Below are 18,996 nucleotides of genomic sequence, written 5' to 3'. Positions count from 1 at the left end.
ATAGTTTTGATGTCTTCACTATTATTCTACAATGTAGAAAATAGTAAAAATAAAGAAAAACCCTTGAATGAGTAGGTGTTCTAAAACTTTTGACCGGTTGGTTATGTGTATTATAATTTCAATGGTTTAATGTGTTAGTGTATTAGACAAAAAATATGGTGAGTGGAGAGTTTAGACGGATTGCATTGTTATAAACACAACAACAGACCCATCTGTAAATCAACTTTATTGTATTCACATATCTACAGTTATGTTAAAGCAGATCAACGTTACATCATGTTGTGTTCATGTTATTCATCTTTCAGATGTACATTTTTCTCAATCTTTGCATCAGAATTTTTATGTGAGGAGAGAATTCCCACTAGTGGACATGTTGCCTTCTGTTCAGTGTCACATATCTTACTTGAATTCAATCAAACCAGGGTTGTATTCAGAAGGGACGAAATGAAAGCCGATGTAAAGGGACCACCTGAACTTAAGATACGAAACATTTGTTTTTGTTTTGCTACATTGTTTTGCTACATTTTGCTACTGTGTACTAATGTACTGTCGCTGGGCAAAAAAAATAGTCTTCAGGTACTGTAACTACTTATATAATACATAATGATGAAAAATATATATATTTCTTTGTGCAGTAATTATATACATTTTCCTCACAATGGGTTACCCGCTTTTGGTTCCTTAAAACAGTTTAGAACATGAAAGAATGCAGATTTGCCCCATCAATTATGATTTTCATTTGTTTAAAGATTGTATCTTTATTTGTTTAAATATTGTAGTAATTAAAAACAACAATTAAAAAGCTTCCTTTCATTCTATTTACAAAACTTTCCGTGTAAAAACTTTCTTACTGCCCTATATTTAATGAACAGTATTAAGGTGCGGGATTTGAATAGGAATTTCACAGTGTGAAATATATAAAAAAATATCATACAAAAGATGATTTACATGTTTTATCTGAACAAAGTAAAAAAGCTTTCATCTCAATGATCTCATTAATAACAAACAAAGTCACATATAAAAACATACAACATGTAGCAACAATAAAGTCTGTTATATGGGGTAAAGTGCAGAGTAGGCCTCATTGAACATTTGTAGTCAGCAATGGGTGGGGGGGTCAGGTAAAGCACTTTCTTTTTTATCTTAAAGGGACAGTGTTGTAGTTTGAGACAGGCTTGAATAAGCTAAGTAGCCAATAGGCAGAGGGTAGCATAATTTGTCTGATTCTCTGTAATAATGGTATGGGAATAATGAGGCATTTATTTTGTAAAGTGGTTTTTCTTGCATCAAACAACATTTTCAGTCACCACCTTGTCTGAAGGACAAGTGGATAAACAGGTTAATGTCAAGCCCTGCATGTTTTTTTTTCTAAAGTCTTTGAATGTAGGCCTACATTGAACACCACACATTGGCTGCTACTGTAGGCTGAACAATAGAACAGCTATTTCCATGTTAAAATGTTATGGGATGCATTTGCTCCATTGTTTTTTATGGTAGGCCACTCTGGTAGGCCTACGTTATGATAGCCACACTAGCCTACTTGACCACTGTTAAAACAAACTTAAAACGGGTACAGCCTCAGTGTTCACAGTAAACACGCGGCGGAAGTTGCACAGAATTTTCGCAACGTTCAAGTTTACGCTCAGCAGACCTGAAATTTGCTCAGTCATGAAAAAAACATTGCTGTATAGAAACATTCATGTTAGGCTTTTAAACATAGGCTTTTAAAGTCATCAACCACAGTCATCAACCACAGTGCTTAAAGGCTGGTATTATCAGCAGATTAAGAAGAAACAAATGCCTCAATCAGAATGACCTGAGTGCCAAAGTGACTGTCACCGGACACTTAACAGGAAACAGTCCATCAAAGGATAGTGATGGTGACAAGCCCCTTATTGATCGTCAAGGAAACAGTCCCTTCCAGAGACTGCCAGTTAACTAATCAGTTACTAGAGACTGGAATGCTGATCCTATGAACTGTCACTGTTTAGACCTGGAGAGAGGGAGCGGGAGGGAGGGAAAGAAAAAGAGACCGACTGAGACAGACAGAGAAGGCGAGAGAGAGAAAGATGGAGAGAATGAGAGAGAAAGAGCATATTGTTACAAAATAGAAAGTAAAAACAGGAGACACCACTAATCATTACAAGGAGCAAGGACAGCATGTAAACTACATGATAACTACAAGGTTAACTACAAGATAATCAATCATTTAAAAAAACATGTCCCCATGAAGCTATGATACTGAATAGAAAGAGCTCTATTATAAATACAGTAGATGTAGATACAATATACTTTAGATAGATATATTCATTTTAGATGTACAATATAAATATAGATATATTAATTGTAGATTGAACACATGGACACAGTACCTTTTGCTTCAACATCGTCATCATGCCTGGTATCTGTTTGGTGGACACCTAAAAAAGAAAAAGACTAAGTCAGTGATCGTGATGTCTGTATGTCTCATCATGATGTCTGTCTGTTGGATGGCCACTGTGACCTATAACTGACAAGGACAAGTGAGAAGCTGATCTGTGACATATTGTGGAGGAATGTCATCTAACATTTAAATCTCCAGAGGACCATTGCCTCCTCCAAAGTTCAGTGGAATTAACAGTTGGGCAGAAAGAGAAAAGTTAGTCAAGACAGCAAGTCTTCCCTCACAGTGCAGGTAGGCCCATATTTCACCCAGGATTACATAATAGTATGACCCAAATAAATAATCTCCCTTCACCACAGCCACGCAGCTAAACTACCTTAATTAGGACAGGGGTGAGTCAATTATTAAGATTTCCCCATGAGAACAGTACAAAGGCGGAGCCATCATCATCGCCAACTGGTTTGGTAAACAATTAGTAATCATCCAGCCTCCATTTTATACTCCACTTGTGACGCATGTGATGAAACACTTCCCTTTGACCTACATTCAATCACCCTAGTAGTCATGTTTAATAGGATAGCTAAGACAGATACTGTGTGTACAGCATATCAGATATTATACAGGGACAGATACAGGGACGGACTGGGACCAGAAACCAGGCTCATGTTTGCCCCTGGAGGCCCCCATACCTGCCCTAGACTGATAGGACAGACACTGTGTGTACAGCATATCAGACATAAGGGCCCAATGTAAACAAAGTATCTCCCTCTGAAGCTACAGTAAAGAGGAACAGAGAGAGGATGTGGTTAGTGAGGAGATTTGGAAGGGTGACAATAGACAGACATGTGTTCCGGGTGAGTGGCCACTGTTTCACAGTTTTACTGACTAAGGCTGAGTGGCTAGTTTCACAAACCAAAAGCATGTGAATGCTAGCATGGTCAAATAGCTGTACTACTCTTGCCAACTCCATAGCAAATTGTCAAGACAAAGATGTTTACGCATGACGATGAGTGACAAGGAGTTGGCATGATAGCCCAAACAGACTGGCACTCAGGCTATGTGAATGCATTATGGAGTATTGCTTTTGCCTTGGAAAATGTAATAATTTGTTGAGTTATAATTTTGATCAAATCAGGTGAATCCAGGTGAAAGCTATGATCCCTTATTGATGTCACCTGTTAAATCGACTTCAATCAGTGTAGATGAAGGGGAGGAGACAGGTTAAAGCAAGATTTAAGCCTTGATACAATTGAGACATGGATTGTGTACATGTGCCATTGAGAGTGTGAATGGGCAAGACAAAAGATTGAAGTGCCTTTGAACGGGGTATGGAAGTAGGTGCCAGGCCCACCGGTTTGAGCGTGTCAAGAACTGCAACACTGCTGGGTTTTTCACACTCAACTGTTTCCCGTGTGTATCAAGAATGGTCCACCACCCAAAGGACAACCAGCCAACTTGACACAACTGTGGGAAGCATTGGAGTCAACATGGGCCAGCATCCCTTTGGAACTCTATCAACACCTTGTAGAGGCCATCCCCTGACAAATTGAGGCTGTTCTGAGGGCAACTCAATAATAGGAACTCAATAATAGGAAGGTGTTCCTAATGTTAGGTATACTCAGTGTATATTATATTATAATAGCATTATGGATTGTGTTAAGTATTAACTATACTGTTATTCATGGTTAATAGTATGCCACAACATGCCACTGATTTGACTACTCTAAACGATTGGCTGAGTTACCAGACAACATTACAGGTTGTGTAATCCCCCATGCAAAGCCAAAATGGATGGCTGCCAGAGCATGCAGGCTTGGCAGAGGAAGGGCCTCTGTACAGGTTAATCTAGCACTAGCTAGCATGACAAACAGATACATGATCAGATACATGATCAAAGCTCCATGTAATGATATTATGGAGTTATACACACACAACAGTCTCTACTTATGAGTATGACAATTCATGTACTTACGTTGGGCGGAGCGCTTCTTAAAAAACTGCAGCACAGCAAGGAGTCCAATGATCAGAGATCCTATGACTACAACCGGGGCAAGCCACTTGGTGTTGGACACAGAATCCAAGTTGTCAGCTTTACTACCTGGACAGACAAAATTGACAAAAATTGGGAGTTACAAAATAAATAGGCAATTCATATGAAGTCAAGAGAAAAAGGTTAGCTATGCTAGGGTCAAAGTCAGTATCAGGGCATTTCAGACACACAGACTTGAGCTCTGTTCTAATCTAAATGCATCTTAATAACCTTTTACTGCAGTGGGCTAAATCAGGGTCACACAGAGAGATTATTGGTAGTCTTAAACAAATCTAGAAGACTGGAATATAACAAAACCGTTTGACATAGAAACACCGGATTTTCGTTGTTTTTTAAAAATATTTATTTATTTTATAATTGTGAAATTATGAAAAATATTAAATATTAATACAATTCCACACATTAGGCCAAAGAGGGTGCTTTTGGCCATTGACTGCAGGAAAGGGCTGCTTTACTTCCCATTGCTAAGAACAATTAGTTTTGGCATTAGATGGATCCTTTTTCTTTAAAAGTTCCCAGCCAGGCTAAAGAACAACAGCTGGAGGACTGCAGGTCAGAAATAATATTCAAAATGGCTGCCAGAGATGAGAAACACAACTGCAGAGACAGAATGTTCTGGTAAGAAGGTATTATGACTGCACTTATGAATCATGATAAGGGGCATTAGAGACAGATTGGAGACTATCAGCTCTAATTTGCAACTAGTGCAGGTAGTTACAACTCCACTATCATTATTTCCCCCTCTATGGACCTATTGGATCAGATTAACCGAGTAATTTCCTATAGCTCATCAGATGACAAGTAGACTGGGTTAAGCAAACATTGAAGATCTTCTGGATTCCTGTTGAAACACGCATGAATAGAGCTTGCCAGCTTGTAGTCCTAAAACCCGGAAATGAGTTACCCTTGGTTCATTCAGCCATTCCTATGGCAAAAATTAAAGGCGAAAGAATACGGTTTTGAGATAAACGCCGAAAATAAGGTCTGAGGTTAACACAGGTTTAGGAGGTCTTATACGTTTTGTTCTATGAGATAATATCAGTCAGTTAACATGACCTTTATGAATTATGAAGCCTTTATGTGCATTATTAAATTACATAAATGCTTCAAAATTCACAAAAGGTTACGTTCACTGATGAAGATTATCTCATAGGACAAAATGTATAAGATCTCCTAAGCCTATGTTTACCACAGACCTTATTTTTGGCGTTTATCCAAAAACGCTACAAAATCTCCATTCATTTTCTCAATAGGCTTTGTCCAACGAACCGTGGCGCCATTACTATTGCGCTCTATTGTTTCTTATCCAAACAAAGACAAACATTTTCCTTTTGTTCGAGTTTGAAGGATGATGTTCAGTCAGATTCAGGAGGATGTTATGGCCTGACCTAGGGCAGTGTTATAATTCTTTGTATCTACTCCACTCCTCAGTGACATGTTGTTCTCTCCCCGTGTAGCTCAGTCGGTAGAGCATGGCGCTTGCAACGCCAGGGTTGTGGGTTCGATTCCCACGGGGGGCCAGTATGAAAAATTTATGCACTCACTAACTGTAAGTCACTCTGGATAAGAGCGTCTGCTAAATGACTAAAATGTATAAGGCTGACTTTTATTGCGTTCAGAAATGTGATAAAGACGTCGTAAAAAACATCTATGATATTAAAAGTAGACTAGATTGAGGCTGAATTGTTTTACAATTATCAGGGTCAGGATGAGGGAATGAGATAAATTGGCAGGTTTTGGACTTGGCCCTGCTTTTACAAAGGATGACATCACCAACATATTCATACCATTAGGTAGCAGCCATGGCAGAACATACCTAGGTTTCGGGACACAAACTGGATCTCAAATGAAGCCTTCCCCTCCAGGGCTCCATTGACATTGAGCACTTTGCACGTGTAGTTCGTGTAACTGGATGTTGCCTTCAGCACTGTGAAATTACTGGCGAGGCTAAACAGACCATCGTCGGTCTCTTTGGCCACCAGTTCAGCACTCTCTGTGCAGTTTGTGCCAAACTCATCAAACCACCAGATCAACCCTTTCTGGTGCCCGCCTGTAGAGTTGCAGAAAATGGTAACATCTGTGTTCTCTTGGATGTTGGTGTCAGGGATGGAGCTCATGGTTGGAGTTTTGTACTTAGCTGGAAGAGAGAGAGAGTAAGGGGAAATTATATTATACATGTGGGTGCTATTTGGTACATCAGTAGTTATACAACGTCAGCGGGTAAACATTGTCTAGACGGACTCTGCACCTTTTCAACGTCAATCCAACGATTATAACTTGGAATGAGATTACAGTGGGAGTGATTTTAATAAACTGGAATGACCTTTTTTTAATCACTCAGATGTTCTAATCGAGTCTGTGTACATTATTTGTAAACACTGATTGCATGCCATGGGCAGAATGGCTTTATGGAGGCTAGTGGTGGACGTGGTACTACTGTGTACCATTTGAGCACTGTCATTCTGAAACAGAAAGCAAACAACGCTCCTGCTGTGCTGTTCAATCACACACCTACAAATAGATCTGAACTCCCCCTGAGAATATTACAGAATAAACATCCTTATCAATTTTGTATCATAAATGTATGGAAGTGCTTTCTTAGAAATGAAAAGCCTGTTCTACTGTATTTCACAATTCTATCCTCGATGCAAGACTTAGTGGTTGTATGGTTGTGTGCATGTGTGTGTGTGTGTGTGTGTGTGTGTGTGTGTGTGTGTGTGTGTGTGTGTGTGTATGTGTGTGTGTGTGTGTGTGTGTGTGTGTGTGTGTGTGTGTGTGTGTGTGACAACAATGGAAGTTGAATAGAACTTTCCAAAGGATTTCAGCGTATGGGTATCATAAGCTATGAGCCGAGACACATAAAAAAAAAGAAGTTGTCTATTCTTCTATTGCACTCCAAGCTTGGCTGAATATCTCACATGTTTAGTTTGCTCCTTCCATGAACCGGTGTTGAAAAATGTGTATATTTTCCTAAAATGACACTGTAGACGGTCTATGACTCACCTGTGACACTGAGGCTGGGTGTAGCTTTGTCAGTCCCAACATCTGTTTCCACCTCGCATTCATACTCCCCATTGTCAGCCATCTTGGTATTTGTCAACAACAAGGACACATTCATATTCTTCTTGTTCCAGGATGGCTCAGCAAATTTAAACCCAGGGGTTGGGATCATTTTATCTTTATGGTATTCCAACAAATTAGCAGCAGCAGCTCCCACTCTCTTCCAGGTCACCGTTATGATGGTCACATTCTCATCCACTGGTTTGACAACGCACTCTAGAATTGACTGCTGACCATAAACCCCATGGTATTCTGTTTTACACTCCAGTTTGACAAATTCTGTTAGTAAAATATCAGAGAAAGAAATTGACATTAATACAAGAGAGAATTACTGTTATTGTAGTCAGTTTTATCATGTGACCAATCTTATTGATATTTTGGTTTAAAAAATTATACACAGTTCTCCCAAACCACAGAGAAAGGTAACAATCATCTGAAAACTATTTTTGTATATAACATTTTATAACCATTATTATGGCATTCATGGCACAACTTACTCTCAGAGGAATTTTCAGCTCTGATACAGGCAAAATGGATTGCAAAAAACAGCAAGCTGGTAGCTGAAGTCATCTTTGGATTCCTGAGTAGGAAGACAGAAATGTACAATGACAACACTTATCACAGCAGTATGAGGTCAGTCTATAGACTGTGTAAGGTAGGTTAATAGACTGCCTGTCACTCACAATGGCTCTGGACTGTCATCCGAAAATAAACATAAAACAGTTGCTAACAGAAACCAGACAGAAATTAATTATAATCCAGTGCTGAATATGTCTTAACCAGTGCTTGACTGTCCGGAACTGTCTGGAATGCCATACTGGCACTTCTAATTCTGGGGGATTTGCGTACCAGCTCCTCTGTAAAAACAAAGTAGCCTATCCTGCGGCCCAGATTCACACACCGATTTTTTGGGGGGTTTATTTTATTAGGATCCCCATTAGCTGTTGCAAAAGCAGCAGCTACTCTTCCTGGGGTCCACACAAAACATGAAACATTACATAATACAGAACAGTAATAGACAATAACTACATAAAAAAATGTTTAAAGGCACACGTAGCCTACATATCAATACATACACACAAACTATCTAGGTCAAATAGGGGAGCGGCGTTGTGCCGTGAGGTGTTGCTTTATCTGTTTTTTGAAACCAGGTTTCTCTATATAATACTGTACGCTTTCTTGAATTTGTTCTGGATTTGGGGACCGTGAAAAGACCATGTCTGGTGGGGTAAGTGTGTGTGTGTCAGAGCTGTGTGTAAATTGACTATGCAAACAATTTGGGATTTTCAACACATTAATGTTTCTTATAAAAAGAAGAAGTGATGCAGTCAGTCTATCCTCAACTCTTAGCCAAGCGAGACTGGCATGAATAGTATTTATATCAGCCCTCTGATTACAATGAAGAGAAAGACGTGCCGCTCTGTTTTGGGCCAGCTGCAGCTTAACTAGGTCTTTCCTTGCAGCACTGGACCACACGACTGGACAATAATCAAGATTAGACAAAACTAGAGCCTGCAGAACTTGCTTTTTGGAGTGTGGTGTCAAAAAATCAGAGCATCTCTTTATTACAGACAGACCTCTCCCCATCTTTACAACCATTGAATCTATATGTTTTGACCACGATAGTTTACAATCTAAGGTAATGCCAAGTAATTTAGTCTCCTCAACTTGTTCAACAGCCACACCATTCATTACAAATTCAGCTGAGGTCTACAACATAGGGAATGATTTGTACCAAATACAATGCTCTTAGTTTTAGAGATGTTCAGGACACACCATCACACCTCCTCCTCCATGCTTCACGGTGGGAACCACACATGCGGAGATCATCCTACTCCGCGTCTCACAAAGACACGGCAGTTGGAACCAAAAATCTGAAATTTGGACCAAAGGACAGATTTCCACCGGTCTAATGTCCATTGCTTGTGTTTCTTGGCCCAAGCAAGTCTCTTCTTCTTATTGGTGTCCTTTAGTAGTGGTTTCTTTGCAGCAATTTGACCATGAAGGCCTGATTCACTCAGTCTCCTCTGAACAGTTGATGTTGAGATGTGTCTGTTACTTGAACTCTGTGAAGCATTTATTTGGGCTGCAATTCTGTGGCTGGTAACTCTAATGAATTTATCCTCTGCAGCAGAGGTAACTCTGGGTCTTCCTTTCCTGTGGCGGTCCTCATGAGAGCCAGTTTCATCATAGCGCTTGATGGTTTTTGCGACTGCACTTGAAGAAACTTTCAAAGTTCTTGAAATGTTCCTGATTGACTGACCTTCAAGTCTTAAAGTAATGATAGACTGTCATTCCTCTTTGCTTATTTAGCTGTTTTTGCCATAATATGGACTTGGTCTTTTACCAAATAGGGCTATCTTCTGTATACCACCCCTACCTTGTCACAACACAACGGACTGGCTCAAATGCATTAAGAAGGAAATAAATTCCACAAATTAACTTCTAACAAGGCACAACTGTTAATTGAAATGCATTCCTCATGAAGCTGGTTGAGAGAATGCCAAGAGTGTGCAAAGCTGTCATCAAGGCAAAGGGTGGCTATTTGAAGAATCTCAAATATTGTCACGTAGGTTGAGTACAGGATTGGACCAAGGTGCAGCGTGGCATGCATACATGTTTATTCACGAAGTTAACACACGACAAAACAACAAAAGCAACGTAACATGAAGCTCACAATGGCTACACACAAACAAGCCAAACAAGAGTCAAGATCCCACAACATAGGTAGGCAAAATGGCTACCTAAGTATGATCCCCAATCAGAGACAACAATCGACAGCTGCCTCTGATTGGGAACCACACCCGGCCAACATAGAAATCCCAAACATAGATATTCACATCACATAGATATTCACACCCTGACCAAACCAACTAGCGAACTCTATGTCAGGGCGTGACAAATATAAAATCTATTTTGATTTGTTTAACACTTTTTTGGTTACTACATGATTCCATATGTGTTATTTCATAGTTTTGATGTCTTCACTATTATTCTACAATGTAGAAAATAGTAAAAATAAAGAAAAATCCTGGAATGAGTAGGTGTGTCCAAACTTTTGACTGGTACTGTAAAAAATTATGACAGACAGATTAACTATATCACCAATTTAAAACATAACTTGTAGCAGTTATCTCGCTAGTTAACTATAGCTAACTAAGCATTAATTTCGTTGTTGCCCTTCCACCGACAATGTAGAGCCTAAATAGATCTACACTGTTGGAAAGCGGGGATTCCCCTCTATTAAACAGTAGCCATGTAATTGCGACAACGTAAAAAAATATTATAAGAATACCTTAATTGACAAATAACTGGCTGTGCATTGATCTCCCCCGAAACATGAATATTTGAGCCTTATATATAAACATGTCTAGTTAGATACCTTGCTTTGAAGTAGCCTACCTTATCCATTTGATCCCTGATTTACAGAATGAGGGAATCATTTTATAAAGACAAAAGTATTTGGTTGTAATGTTGAAAAAGCCAAGCCTGCACACCCAGGAGCTCTCCAGATGGAGGGTTGACCAACTGTTGACAACATGTGACTAACAGTGCAGTTCTATGTGGGGGGGCTAAGTGCCTTGATCAAGGGCACAACGGCAGGAGGAGGTAGGTCTACATGGGATCAGACACAGCAGCTTTCCAGTGTCAATAATGCTTACTTTTTCATGTAGACTATAATAATAGTCATGGAAATTTGGTTAAAAGTCGTGGAGAATTAATGGAAAATGTGTATAAACCGTTAACAGTGAATAATCAGAGGTCTCTATAGCATAATGTAATTTGTGGATTTCAGTGAACATAGTCTAAAGGACAGACTTGGAAAAAAAAAGCTCCTGCACTTCTTCCATCCCAAGTCAAGCACTGGTCTTAACTAAGTGCATTGTGAATATGGGCCTCACATAGGCAACTGTCCCCTATTTAGCTATCTACTGGTCACCTCCCATCTGGATTGTTAACATGTCTGTTTCAACTATTTCTTCGGCAAACAAATGCAATATTATACAAATACACAAAAGAGCATAACATTCACTGAAGGAAACACATTCTATTATTAAGGAAACAATGTGTGGGAGATGACAGTAATGTTAAATGAATTCATGTGGCCACTAAAGCTGTTGGAGTTATTTCCCCCCACAATATCCTCATTGCTTCTGGAGCCAATGCGGCTGAAGAACGCCCAAAGGAATAAACAGCTGCAATGGGAGAATAAGGGATTTTTTTTGTCTACCTAGTGAAGGCTACTGGAGGGACCTTTTATGGAAAGATGCATGAAATAGGGCTACAGATACAAAAATGCATGCAATAATCTAGGGACAAATGTGCAGTATCCCCCTTTTCAATTGTTTATTTAGCACACTCGTTGTACTCCACCTGGTCTTTGGTTTTACACTTTTTAAAGCATTCATTAAAAAAAAGATTAACATATTTTTTATTGTGATATAGGCTGTGTATTGCCTTGCACCTTTGTGTCCCCAGATGGTTGTAATGCAATTTCCAAATTCATTTTTTACTAACCTAGACATTGGCTTGTATGGGAGTAATATCAATAGGAAAATATATCTGGAGTAAACCAACCAGTTATTGAATACATTTTGCAGTAGAATCCCAGTAAACCTCACTTAAAGGGAAAGTAAATTAGAAGGAAGTTCTGTAACTACAATTCAGCCTATGAATTTAGCACTTAATTTGGTTGTGGTTTGAGGACAAAAACAAACAAAAAAATGCCATATAGTATACTTGACGTGGAGAAAGCTCCAAAATGTTGGATACGCAAAATGAAACATAACCTGCTTGCAAATGATGGACTCTTTCACTTTTACTTGGCAAATAGACACCCTTATACTATGCAAATAGATACCCACTGGCAGTGGGCACACACTGGTTGAATCAACGTTGTTTCCACGTCATTTCAATGAAATGATGTTGAACCAACGTGGTATAGCCGTTGAATTGACGTCTGTGCTATGATGGGCATTCTGAGTATTTTCCGTGAGCCGGCGCACTTGGCTCTGTTCACGTAAAAGAGAAGGCTCATTTGGCTCCCAAACGGCTCTTCGCTCAAAATGTTAAAAAATCGACCTAGAACCATGAAAAAAATGCTAACGTATCTGCATTAAATCGTTGTTTAAGCTCAAAAAGCAGTAGTAGCAGTATGCAAATCAGGAAGCCAAATGGACGGCTCTTTTTTTTTTTATCGGTAAACGCACACTTGTAATGCAATATATATGGTCAACAATTAATAAGCTTTCATTATTATTAAGAAAAGCTAGGCTACAGACACAGAAAACGTTCAAATCTTACCGCATAAACGCTTCAGGCTGTTACCGTTCAGAAGGTCTGAGTGAATCTGATAAAACATTACATTGAGAGGCTGTCTAAACGTTCAGTTTCGATTTGATGCTTTGGCTTCGAAACGTTCTATTCGTTGAAATGTGGTGGTGTTCAAAACGTCGGCTTAGTTCTCAGGGTCATTGCAGTAGGCAATCTCCTCAACCGCGGCAAGGTGACAGTTCAGCAGAGGGTTGGTCTTTATACCGTAGTGAATTTATATAAAACAACAAATTATTATACAGACAAAAAAGGGTCTGTTGTAGCCATTTTTACATTTAACAGATGTTCTTTTCCAGAACGACTTACAGGAGCATTTAGGGTTAAGTGCGTTGCTCAAGGGCACATCAACAGATGTTTCACATAATTGGCTCGGGGATTCGAACCAGCAACCTTTCGATAACTGGACCAATTGTCTTAACCACTTGGCTACCTGCATAGACTCGCTTCCTCTCTGCTTTTCTCATGTGAAAATAAAGGTTCCCCACAAGTTATCTGATTGTTTGTGCATATATGGTGGCGCACGTGCAGGAATTAGATTTTGACACGAGGAAAGCAGGAGGAAGTTGGTCTGTCAGGCAAGGGATAGCATCTTCACGTCGGGACTAGGCGACCTCATGGACGGTCTTGACTTGACTCAATTCTAGACCATAGAAGTTATCTGTAACGGGTACAAATGTGTCCCAGACCAGACCAAGACACTCAAAATGCAGACTGGAATGCAGACCGAAACCATTATATTCATGCCTGCTGCATGCACAAAACTGTACATTCAAGCCTATAATTGTTGCCTATAATTCAGCTATTTTTACATGGCTCTGCAGTTTTTGAGATGGATTGTTTGAATATGTTCTTATTGAAATAATTATCATTTGATGTTACCAGAATGTGTTGTGATAAAACGGAGGAGACAGGCATCAAATACAGATGCAGTAGTGTACTAGGGCTACTGTAAATGAAATTACATTATTTAATTTAACAAAGGGCAGATGGACAGCAATAAATTAATTGGACAGATGGATGCTTGTATAGGCCTACAGTTGGAGCATACTGTTCTAGAGCCAATTCATCCAAACACTGGTTTACTTTTGAATTCTCAGTAAAGATCAGAAATGTAGTGTGTTAATGTTTTTTTTCTTTTCTTTTTTTTGGGGGGGGGGGGGGGGGGGGGGGGGGTGGATCAGCTTAATATTGCAGATAGATTGTAACTTCCATCAATTTAATTTTCTGCATCACTTCCAATCCACCATGTTATATATATATATATATATATATATATATATATATATATATATATATATATATATATATATATATATATACAGTGGGGAGAACAAGTATTTGATACACTGCCGATTTTTCAGGTTTTCCTACTTACAAAGCATGTAGAGGTCTGTAATTTTTATAATAGGTACACTTCAACTGTTAGAGATGGAATCTAAAACAAAAATCCAGAAAATCACATTGTATGATTTGTAAGTAATTAATTTGCATTTTATTGCATGACATAAGTATTTGATCACCTACCAATCAGTAAGAATTCCGGCTCTCACAGACCTGTTAGTTTTTCTTTAAGAAGCCCTCCTGTTCTCCACTCATTACCTGTATTAACTGCACCTGTTTGAACTCGTTACCTGTATAAAAGACACCTGTCCACACACCCAATCAAACAGACTCCAACCTCTCCACAATGGCCAAGACCAGAGAGCTGTGTAAGGACATCAGGGATACAATTGTAGACCTGCACAAGGCTGGGATGGGCTACAGGACAATAGGCAAGCAGCTTGGTGAGAAGGCAACAACTGTTGGCGCAATTATGAGAAAAAGGAAGAAGTTCAAGATGACGGTCAATCACCCTCGGTCTGGGGCTCCAAGCAAGATCTCACCTCGTGGGGCATCAATGATCATGAGGAAGGTGAGGGATCAGCCCAGAACTACACGGCAGGACCTGGTCAATGACCTGAAGAGAGCTGGGACCACAGTCTCAAAGAAAACCATTAGTAACACACTACGCCGTCATGGATTAAAATCCAGCAGCGCACGCAAGGTCCCCCTACTCAAGCCAGCACATGTCTAGGCCCGTCTGAAGTTTGCCAATGACCATCTGGATGATCCAGAGGAGGAATGGGAGAAGGTCATGTGGTCTGATTAGACAAAAATAGAGCTTTTTGGTCTAAACTCCACTCGCCGTGTTTGGAGGAAGAAGAAGGATGAGTACAACCCCAAGAAACATCATTCTTTGGGGATGTTTTTCTGCAAAGGGGACAGGACGACTGCACCGTATTGAGGGGAGGATGGATGGGGCCATGTATCGCGAGATCTTGGCCAACAACCTCCTTCCCTCAGTAAGAGCATTGAAGATGGGTCGTGGCTGGGTCTTCCAGCATGACAAAGACCCGAAACACACAGCCAGGGCAACTAAGGAGTGGCTCCGTAAGAAGCATCTCAAGGTCCTGGAGTGGCCTAGCCAGTCTCCAGACCTGAACCCAATAGAAAATCTTTGGAAGGAGCTGAAAGTCCGTATTGCCCAGCGACAGCCCCGAAACCTGAAGGATCTGGAGAAGGTCTGTAAAGAGGAGTGGGCCAAAATCCCTGCTGCAGTGTGTGCAAACCTGGTAAAGACCTACAGGAAACGTATGATCTCTGTAATAGCAAACAAAGGTTTCTGTACCAAATATTAAGTTATGCTTCTCTGATGTATCAAATACTTATGTCATGCAATAAAATGCATATTAATTACTTAAATATCATACAATGTGATTTTCTGGATTTTTGTTTTAGATTCCGTCTCTCACAGTTGAAGTGTACCTATGATAAAAATTACAGACCTCTACATGCTTTGTAAGTAGGAAAACCTGCAAAATCGGCAGTGTATCAAATACTTGTTCTCCCCACTGTATATATATACATATACACATATATATACATACATACATACACATATATATACACACATACATACATACACATATACATACATACATACACACATACAGTGGGGAAAAAAAGTATTTAGTCAGCCACCAATTGTGCAAGTTCTCCCACTTAAAAAGATGAGAGAGGCCTGTAATTTTCATCATAGGTACACGTCAACTATGACAGACAAACTGAGAAAAAAAAATCCAGAAAATCACATTGTAGGATTTTTAATGAATTTATTAGCAAATTATGGTGGAAAATAAGTATTTGGTCAATAACAAAAGTTTCTCAATACTTTGTTATATACCCTTTGTTGGCAATGACACAGGTCAAACGTTTTCTGTAAGTCTTCACAAGGTTTTCACACACTGTTGCTGGTATTTTGGCCCATTCCTCCATGCAGATCTCCTCTAGAGCAGTGATGTTTTGGGGCTGTCGCTGGGCAACACAGACTTTCAACTCCCTCCAAAGATTTTCTATGGGGTTGAGATCTGGAGACTGGCTAGGCCACTCCAGGACCTTGAAATGCTTCTTACGAAGCCACTCCTTCGTTGCCCGGGCGGTGTGTTTGGGATCACTGTCATGCTGAAAGATCCAGCCACGTTTCATCTTCAATGCCCTTGCTGATGGAAGGAGGTTTTCACTCAAAATCTCACGATACATGGCCCCATTCATTCTTTCCTTTACACGGATCAGTCGTCCTGGTCCCTTTGCAGAAAAACAGCCCCAAAGCATGATGTTTCCACCCCCATGCTTCACAGTAGGTATGGTGTTCTTTGGATGCAACTCAGCATTCATTGTCCTCCAAACACGACGAGTTGAGTTTTTACCAAAAAGTTATATTTTGGTTTCATCTGACCATATGACATTCTCCCAATCCTCTTCTGGATCATCCAAATGCACTCTAGCAAACTTCAGACGGGCCTGGACATGTACTGGCTTAAGCAGGGGGACACGTCTGGCACTGCAGGATTTGAGTCCCTGGCGGCGTAGTGTGTTACTGATGGTAGGCTTTGTTACTTTGGTCCCAGCTCTCTGCAGGTCATTCACTAGGTCCCCCGGTGTGGTTCTGGGATTTTTGCTCACCGTTCTTGTGATCATTTTGACCCCACGGGGTGAGATCTTGCGTGGAGCCCCAGATCGAGGGAGATTATCAGTGGTCTTGTATGTCTTCCATTTCCTAATAAATGCTCCCACAGTTGATTTCTTCAAACCTAGCTGCTTACCTATTGCAGATTCAGTCTTCCCAGCCTGGTGCAGGTCTACAATTTTGTTTCTGGTGTCCTTTGACAGCTCTTTGGTCTTGGCCATAGTGGAGTTTGGAGTGTGACTGTTTGAGGTTGTGGACAGGTGTCTTTTATACTGATAACAAGTTCAAACAGGTGCCATTAATACAGGTAACGAGTGGAGCACAGAGGAGCCTCTTAAAGAAGAAGTTACAGGTCTGTGAGAGCCAGAAATCTTGCTTGTTTGTAGGTGACCAAATACTTATTTTCCACCATAATTTGCAAATAAATTCATTAAAAATCCTACAATGTGATTTTCTGGAATTTTTTTTCTCAAATTTTCTGTCATAGTTGACGTGTACCTATGATGAAAATTACAGGCCTCTCTCATCTTTTAAAGTGGGAGAACATGCACAATTGGTGGCTGACTAAATACTTTTTTTCCCCACTGTATATTTGGGGCCATTCTGGCTTTCTAGGGTGGACCAGGGCTTTTGGCACCGCTAGGTTGCTATGCAGTAGCCGACCAGCAGCGCTCGTGACTTCACGCTCCAGACCGGACACTGGGGGCCTGCTTGAAAGAGACCAGGAGTGCATGCAGTTTTTGCCAAACAATGAAGACGGTACAAAAGCAACAACTTCATATGTATCCATTTTTTATTTGTAATTTTCTAAAACTTTATTGTTCGCGCATCAGAGCTTTTGCCATTGACACCGGATGGAGTGAGGGACAACTTAAACCTCATGCCCTTTGACCAGCAGGCCTGTGACTACAGCACTACAGATGCCAGGGGCTTGGATCGGGTACGTAAAGTGCTTCTGTCAAAAAACTCTTACAAATATAATAAAAAGAGGGGGTATCAAAACAATGGACTCGGGGAGGGAGGAGAGAGGAAGAGGAGGACGGGACTCACAGATGAATGGGTGGTATTCAAAACTTTGACGCACAGCCTGACATTAATTGGAAAGGAATGTTACAAAGAAATGCCACGACTTTCACTTGGCCACAGGCAGGGCATTTTTCAGTTAATATATAAAGTACAGTAGTAATAGTCAAACTGACTGAAACTAAATCTATTTAGATCATTGAATAACTACACAGCCAACTGCCCTATTCCCATCAGAATAAAAGACAAAGCCATGTATGGTCAAAAGTTACTTTAATGGGCCCTGTGTAGCTCAGTTGGTAGAGCATGGTGTTTGCAACGCCAGGGTTGTGGGTTCGATTCCCACGGGGGGCCAGTATGAAAAAAATATATATATAAAAAAAATTATGCGCTCACTAACTGTAAGTCACTCTGGATAAGAGCGTCTGCTAAATGACTTAAATGTAATGTTATTTTTATTTTCCTTTGTGCTAATATTCATTGAGACTTTTACAGTGATAAACAAACCTGCATGAATTCGGATGAACAAGTAACGGTCATGTAGCCCATCTTGACCCTTCAATATCTTCAGAACAGCACTCCACAAAATGTGAAATCACTAAAGCCATGTGTGCAATTTCATTCAAATGACATTTGAACTAAATTGACCTGTGTGTGTAAATACATACCTGTACACTGATTGAACCATAGGTTTTCCTGTACAAGGCAGACAGTAAAATAGGCATCAGACCTGTAACAAGAAACAGAACTCTGGATACTTTGCTTAACGTACCAAATTGTTTGTCCAACATTGAGAATTAAAAGATTATGCAAAACGAGAACCAGGCAGAGCTGTCATAAAGTCACTTGTCATTCTATCAGATGGAGTACCATGCACAAACAGGCTGTTTAGCTGTTGAGAAAGTTTCCCTTTTAAAAAACACCTGGGCACTCATAACTGACATTAAAGTTATTACATTGACATGAAAAAAGTACAGATACAATTCAATCAGATTCTCCATTTCATCACATTAGTACGCCCATTCTTCAGTGTTGTAGTACTCGAGTCCAATCTCGAGACCACACTTTGAGTGTCTTGGTCTTGTTTTAATGTCAGATATATTTGTACTCAGTCTTGACTCTGTCTCGGACAGTGAGGAC

At 40.0% G+C, this 18,996-nt stretch overlaps 1 protein-coding gene across 2 annotated transcripts; it reads right to left on the bottom strand.

Moving 5' to 3' along the window:
• Nucleotides 1–209: 209 nt before the first annotated feature.
• On the bottom strand, nt 210–13,001 carry LOC311130748 (butyrophilin subfamily 1 member A1-like). 2 transcript variants are annotated; one of them, XM_084163540.1, is made up of 7 exons: nt 12,798–13,001; nt 7,991–8,073; nt 7,437–7,772; nt 6,250–6,570; nt 4,356–4,481; nt 2,373–2,420; nt 210–2,036 (listed from the first exon to the last, which is right to left on the bottom strand). In XM_084163540.1, the coding sequence occupies exons 1-7, from the start codon at nt 12,800–12,802 to the stop codon at nt 1,981–1,983; spliced, it is 975 nt and encodes a 324-aa protein (XP_084019666.1). In that variant the 5' UTR covers nt 12,803–13,001; the 3' UTR covers nt 210–1,980. The 2 variants fall into 2 exon arrangements, with proteins under 2 accessions (XP_084019666.1, XP_084019667.1); XM_084163541.1 differs by having other exon boundaries at nt 1,872–1,993; nt 12,798–12,884.
• Nucleotides 13,002–18,996: the final 5,995 nt, after the last annotated feature.

Source organism: Coregonus lavaretus (assembly GCF_964263955.1).
Source record: "Coregonus lavaretus genome assembly, chromosome: 6".
Taxonomy (NCBI): Eukaryota; Metazoa; Chordata; class Actinopteri; order Salmoniformes; family Salmonidae; genus Coregonus; species Coregonus lavaretus.
Note: the sequence above shows the minus strand (reverse complement) of the source record. Positions and strands in the feature narration are given on the sequence as shown.

Coding starts and splice junctions, on each gene's coding strand:
- LOC311130748 (XM_084163540.1), bottom strand. Junction 4,482..6,249: donor GTTTGTGTCCCGAAACCTAG/GTATGTTCTGCC, acceptor TTGTCTGTCCAG/GTAGTAAAGCTGACAACTTG. Junction 2,037..2,372: donor TGACGATGTTGAAGCAAAAG/GTACTGTGTCCA, acceptor TGTCTGTCTCAG/TCGGTCTCTTTTTCTTTCCC.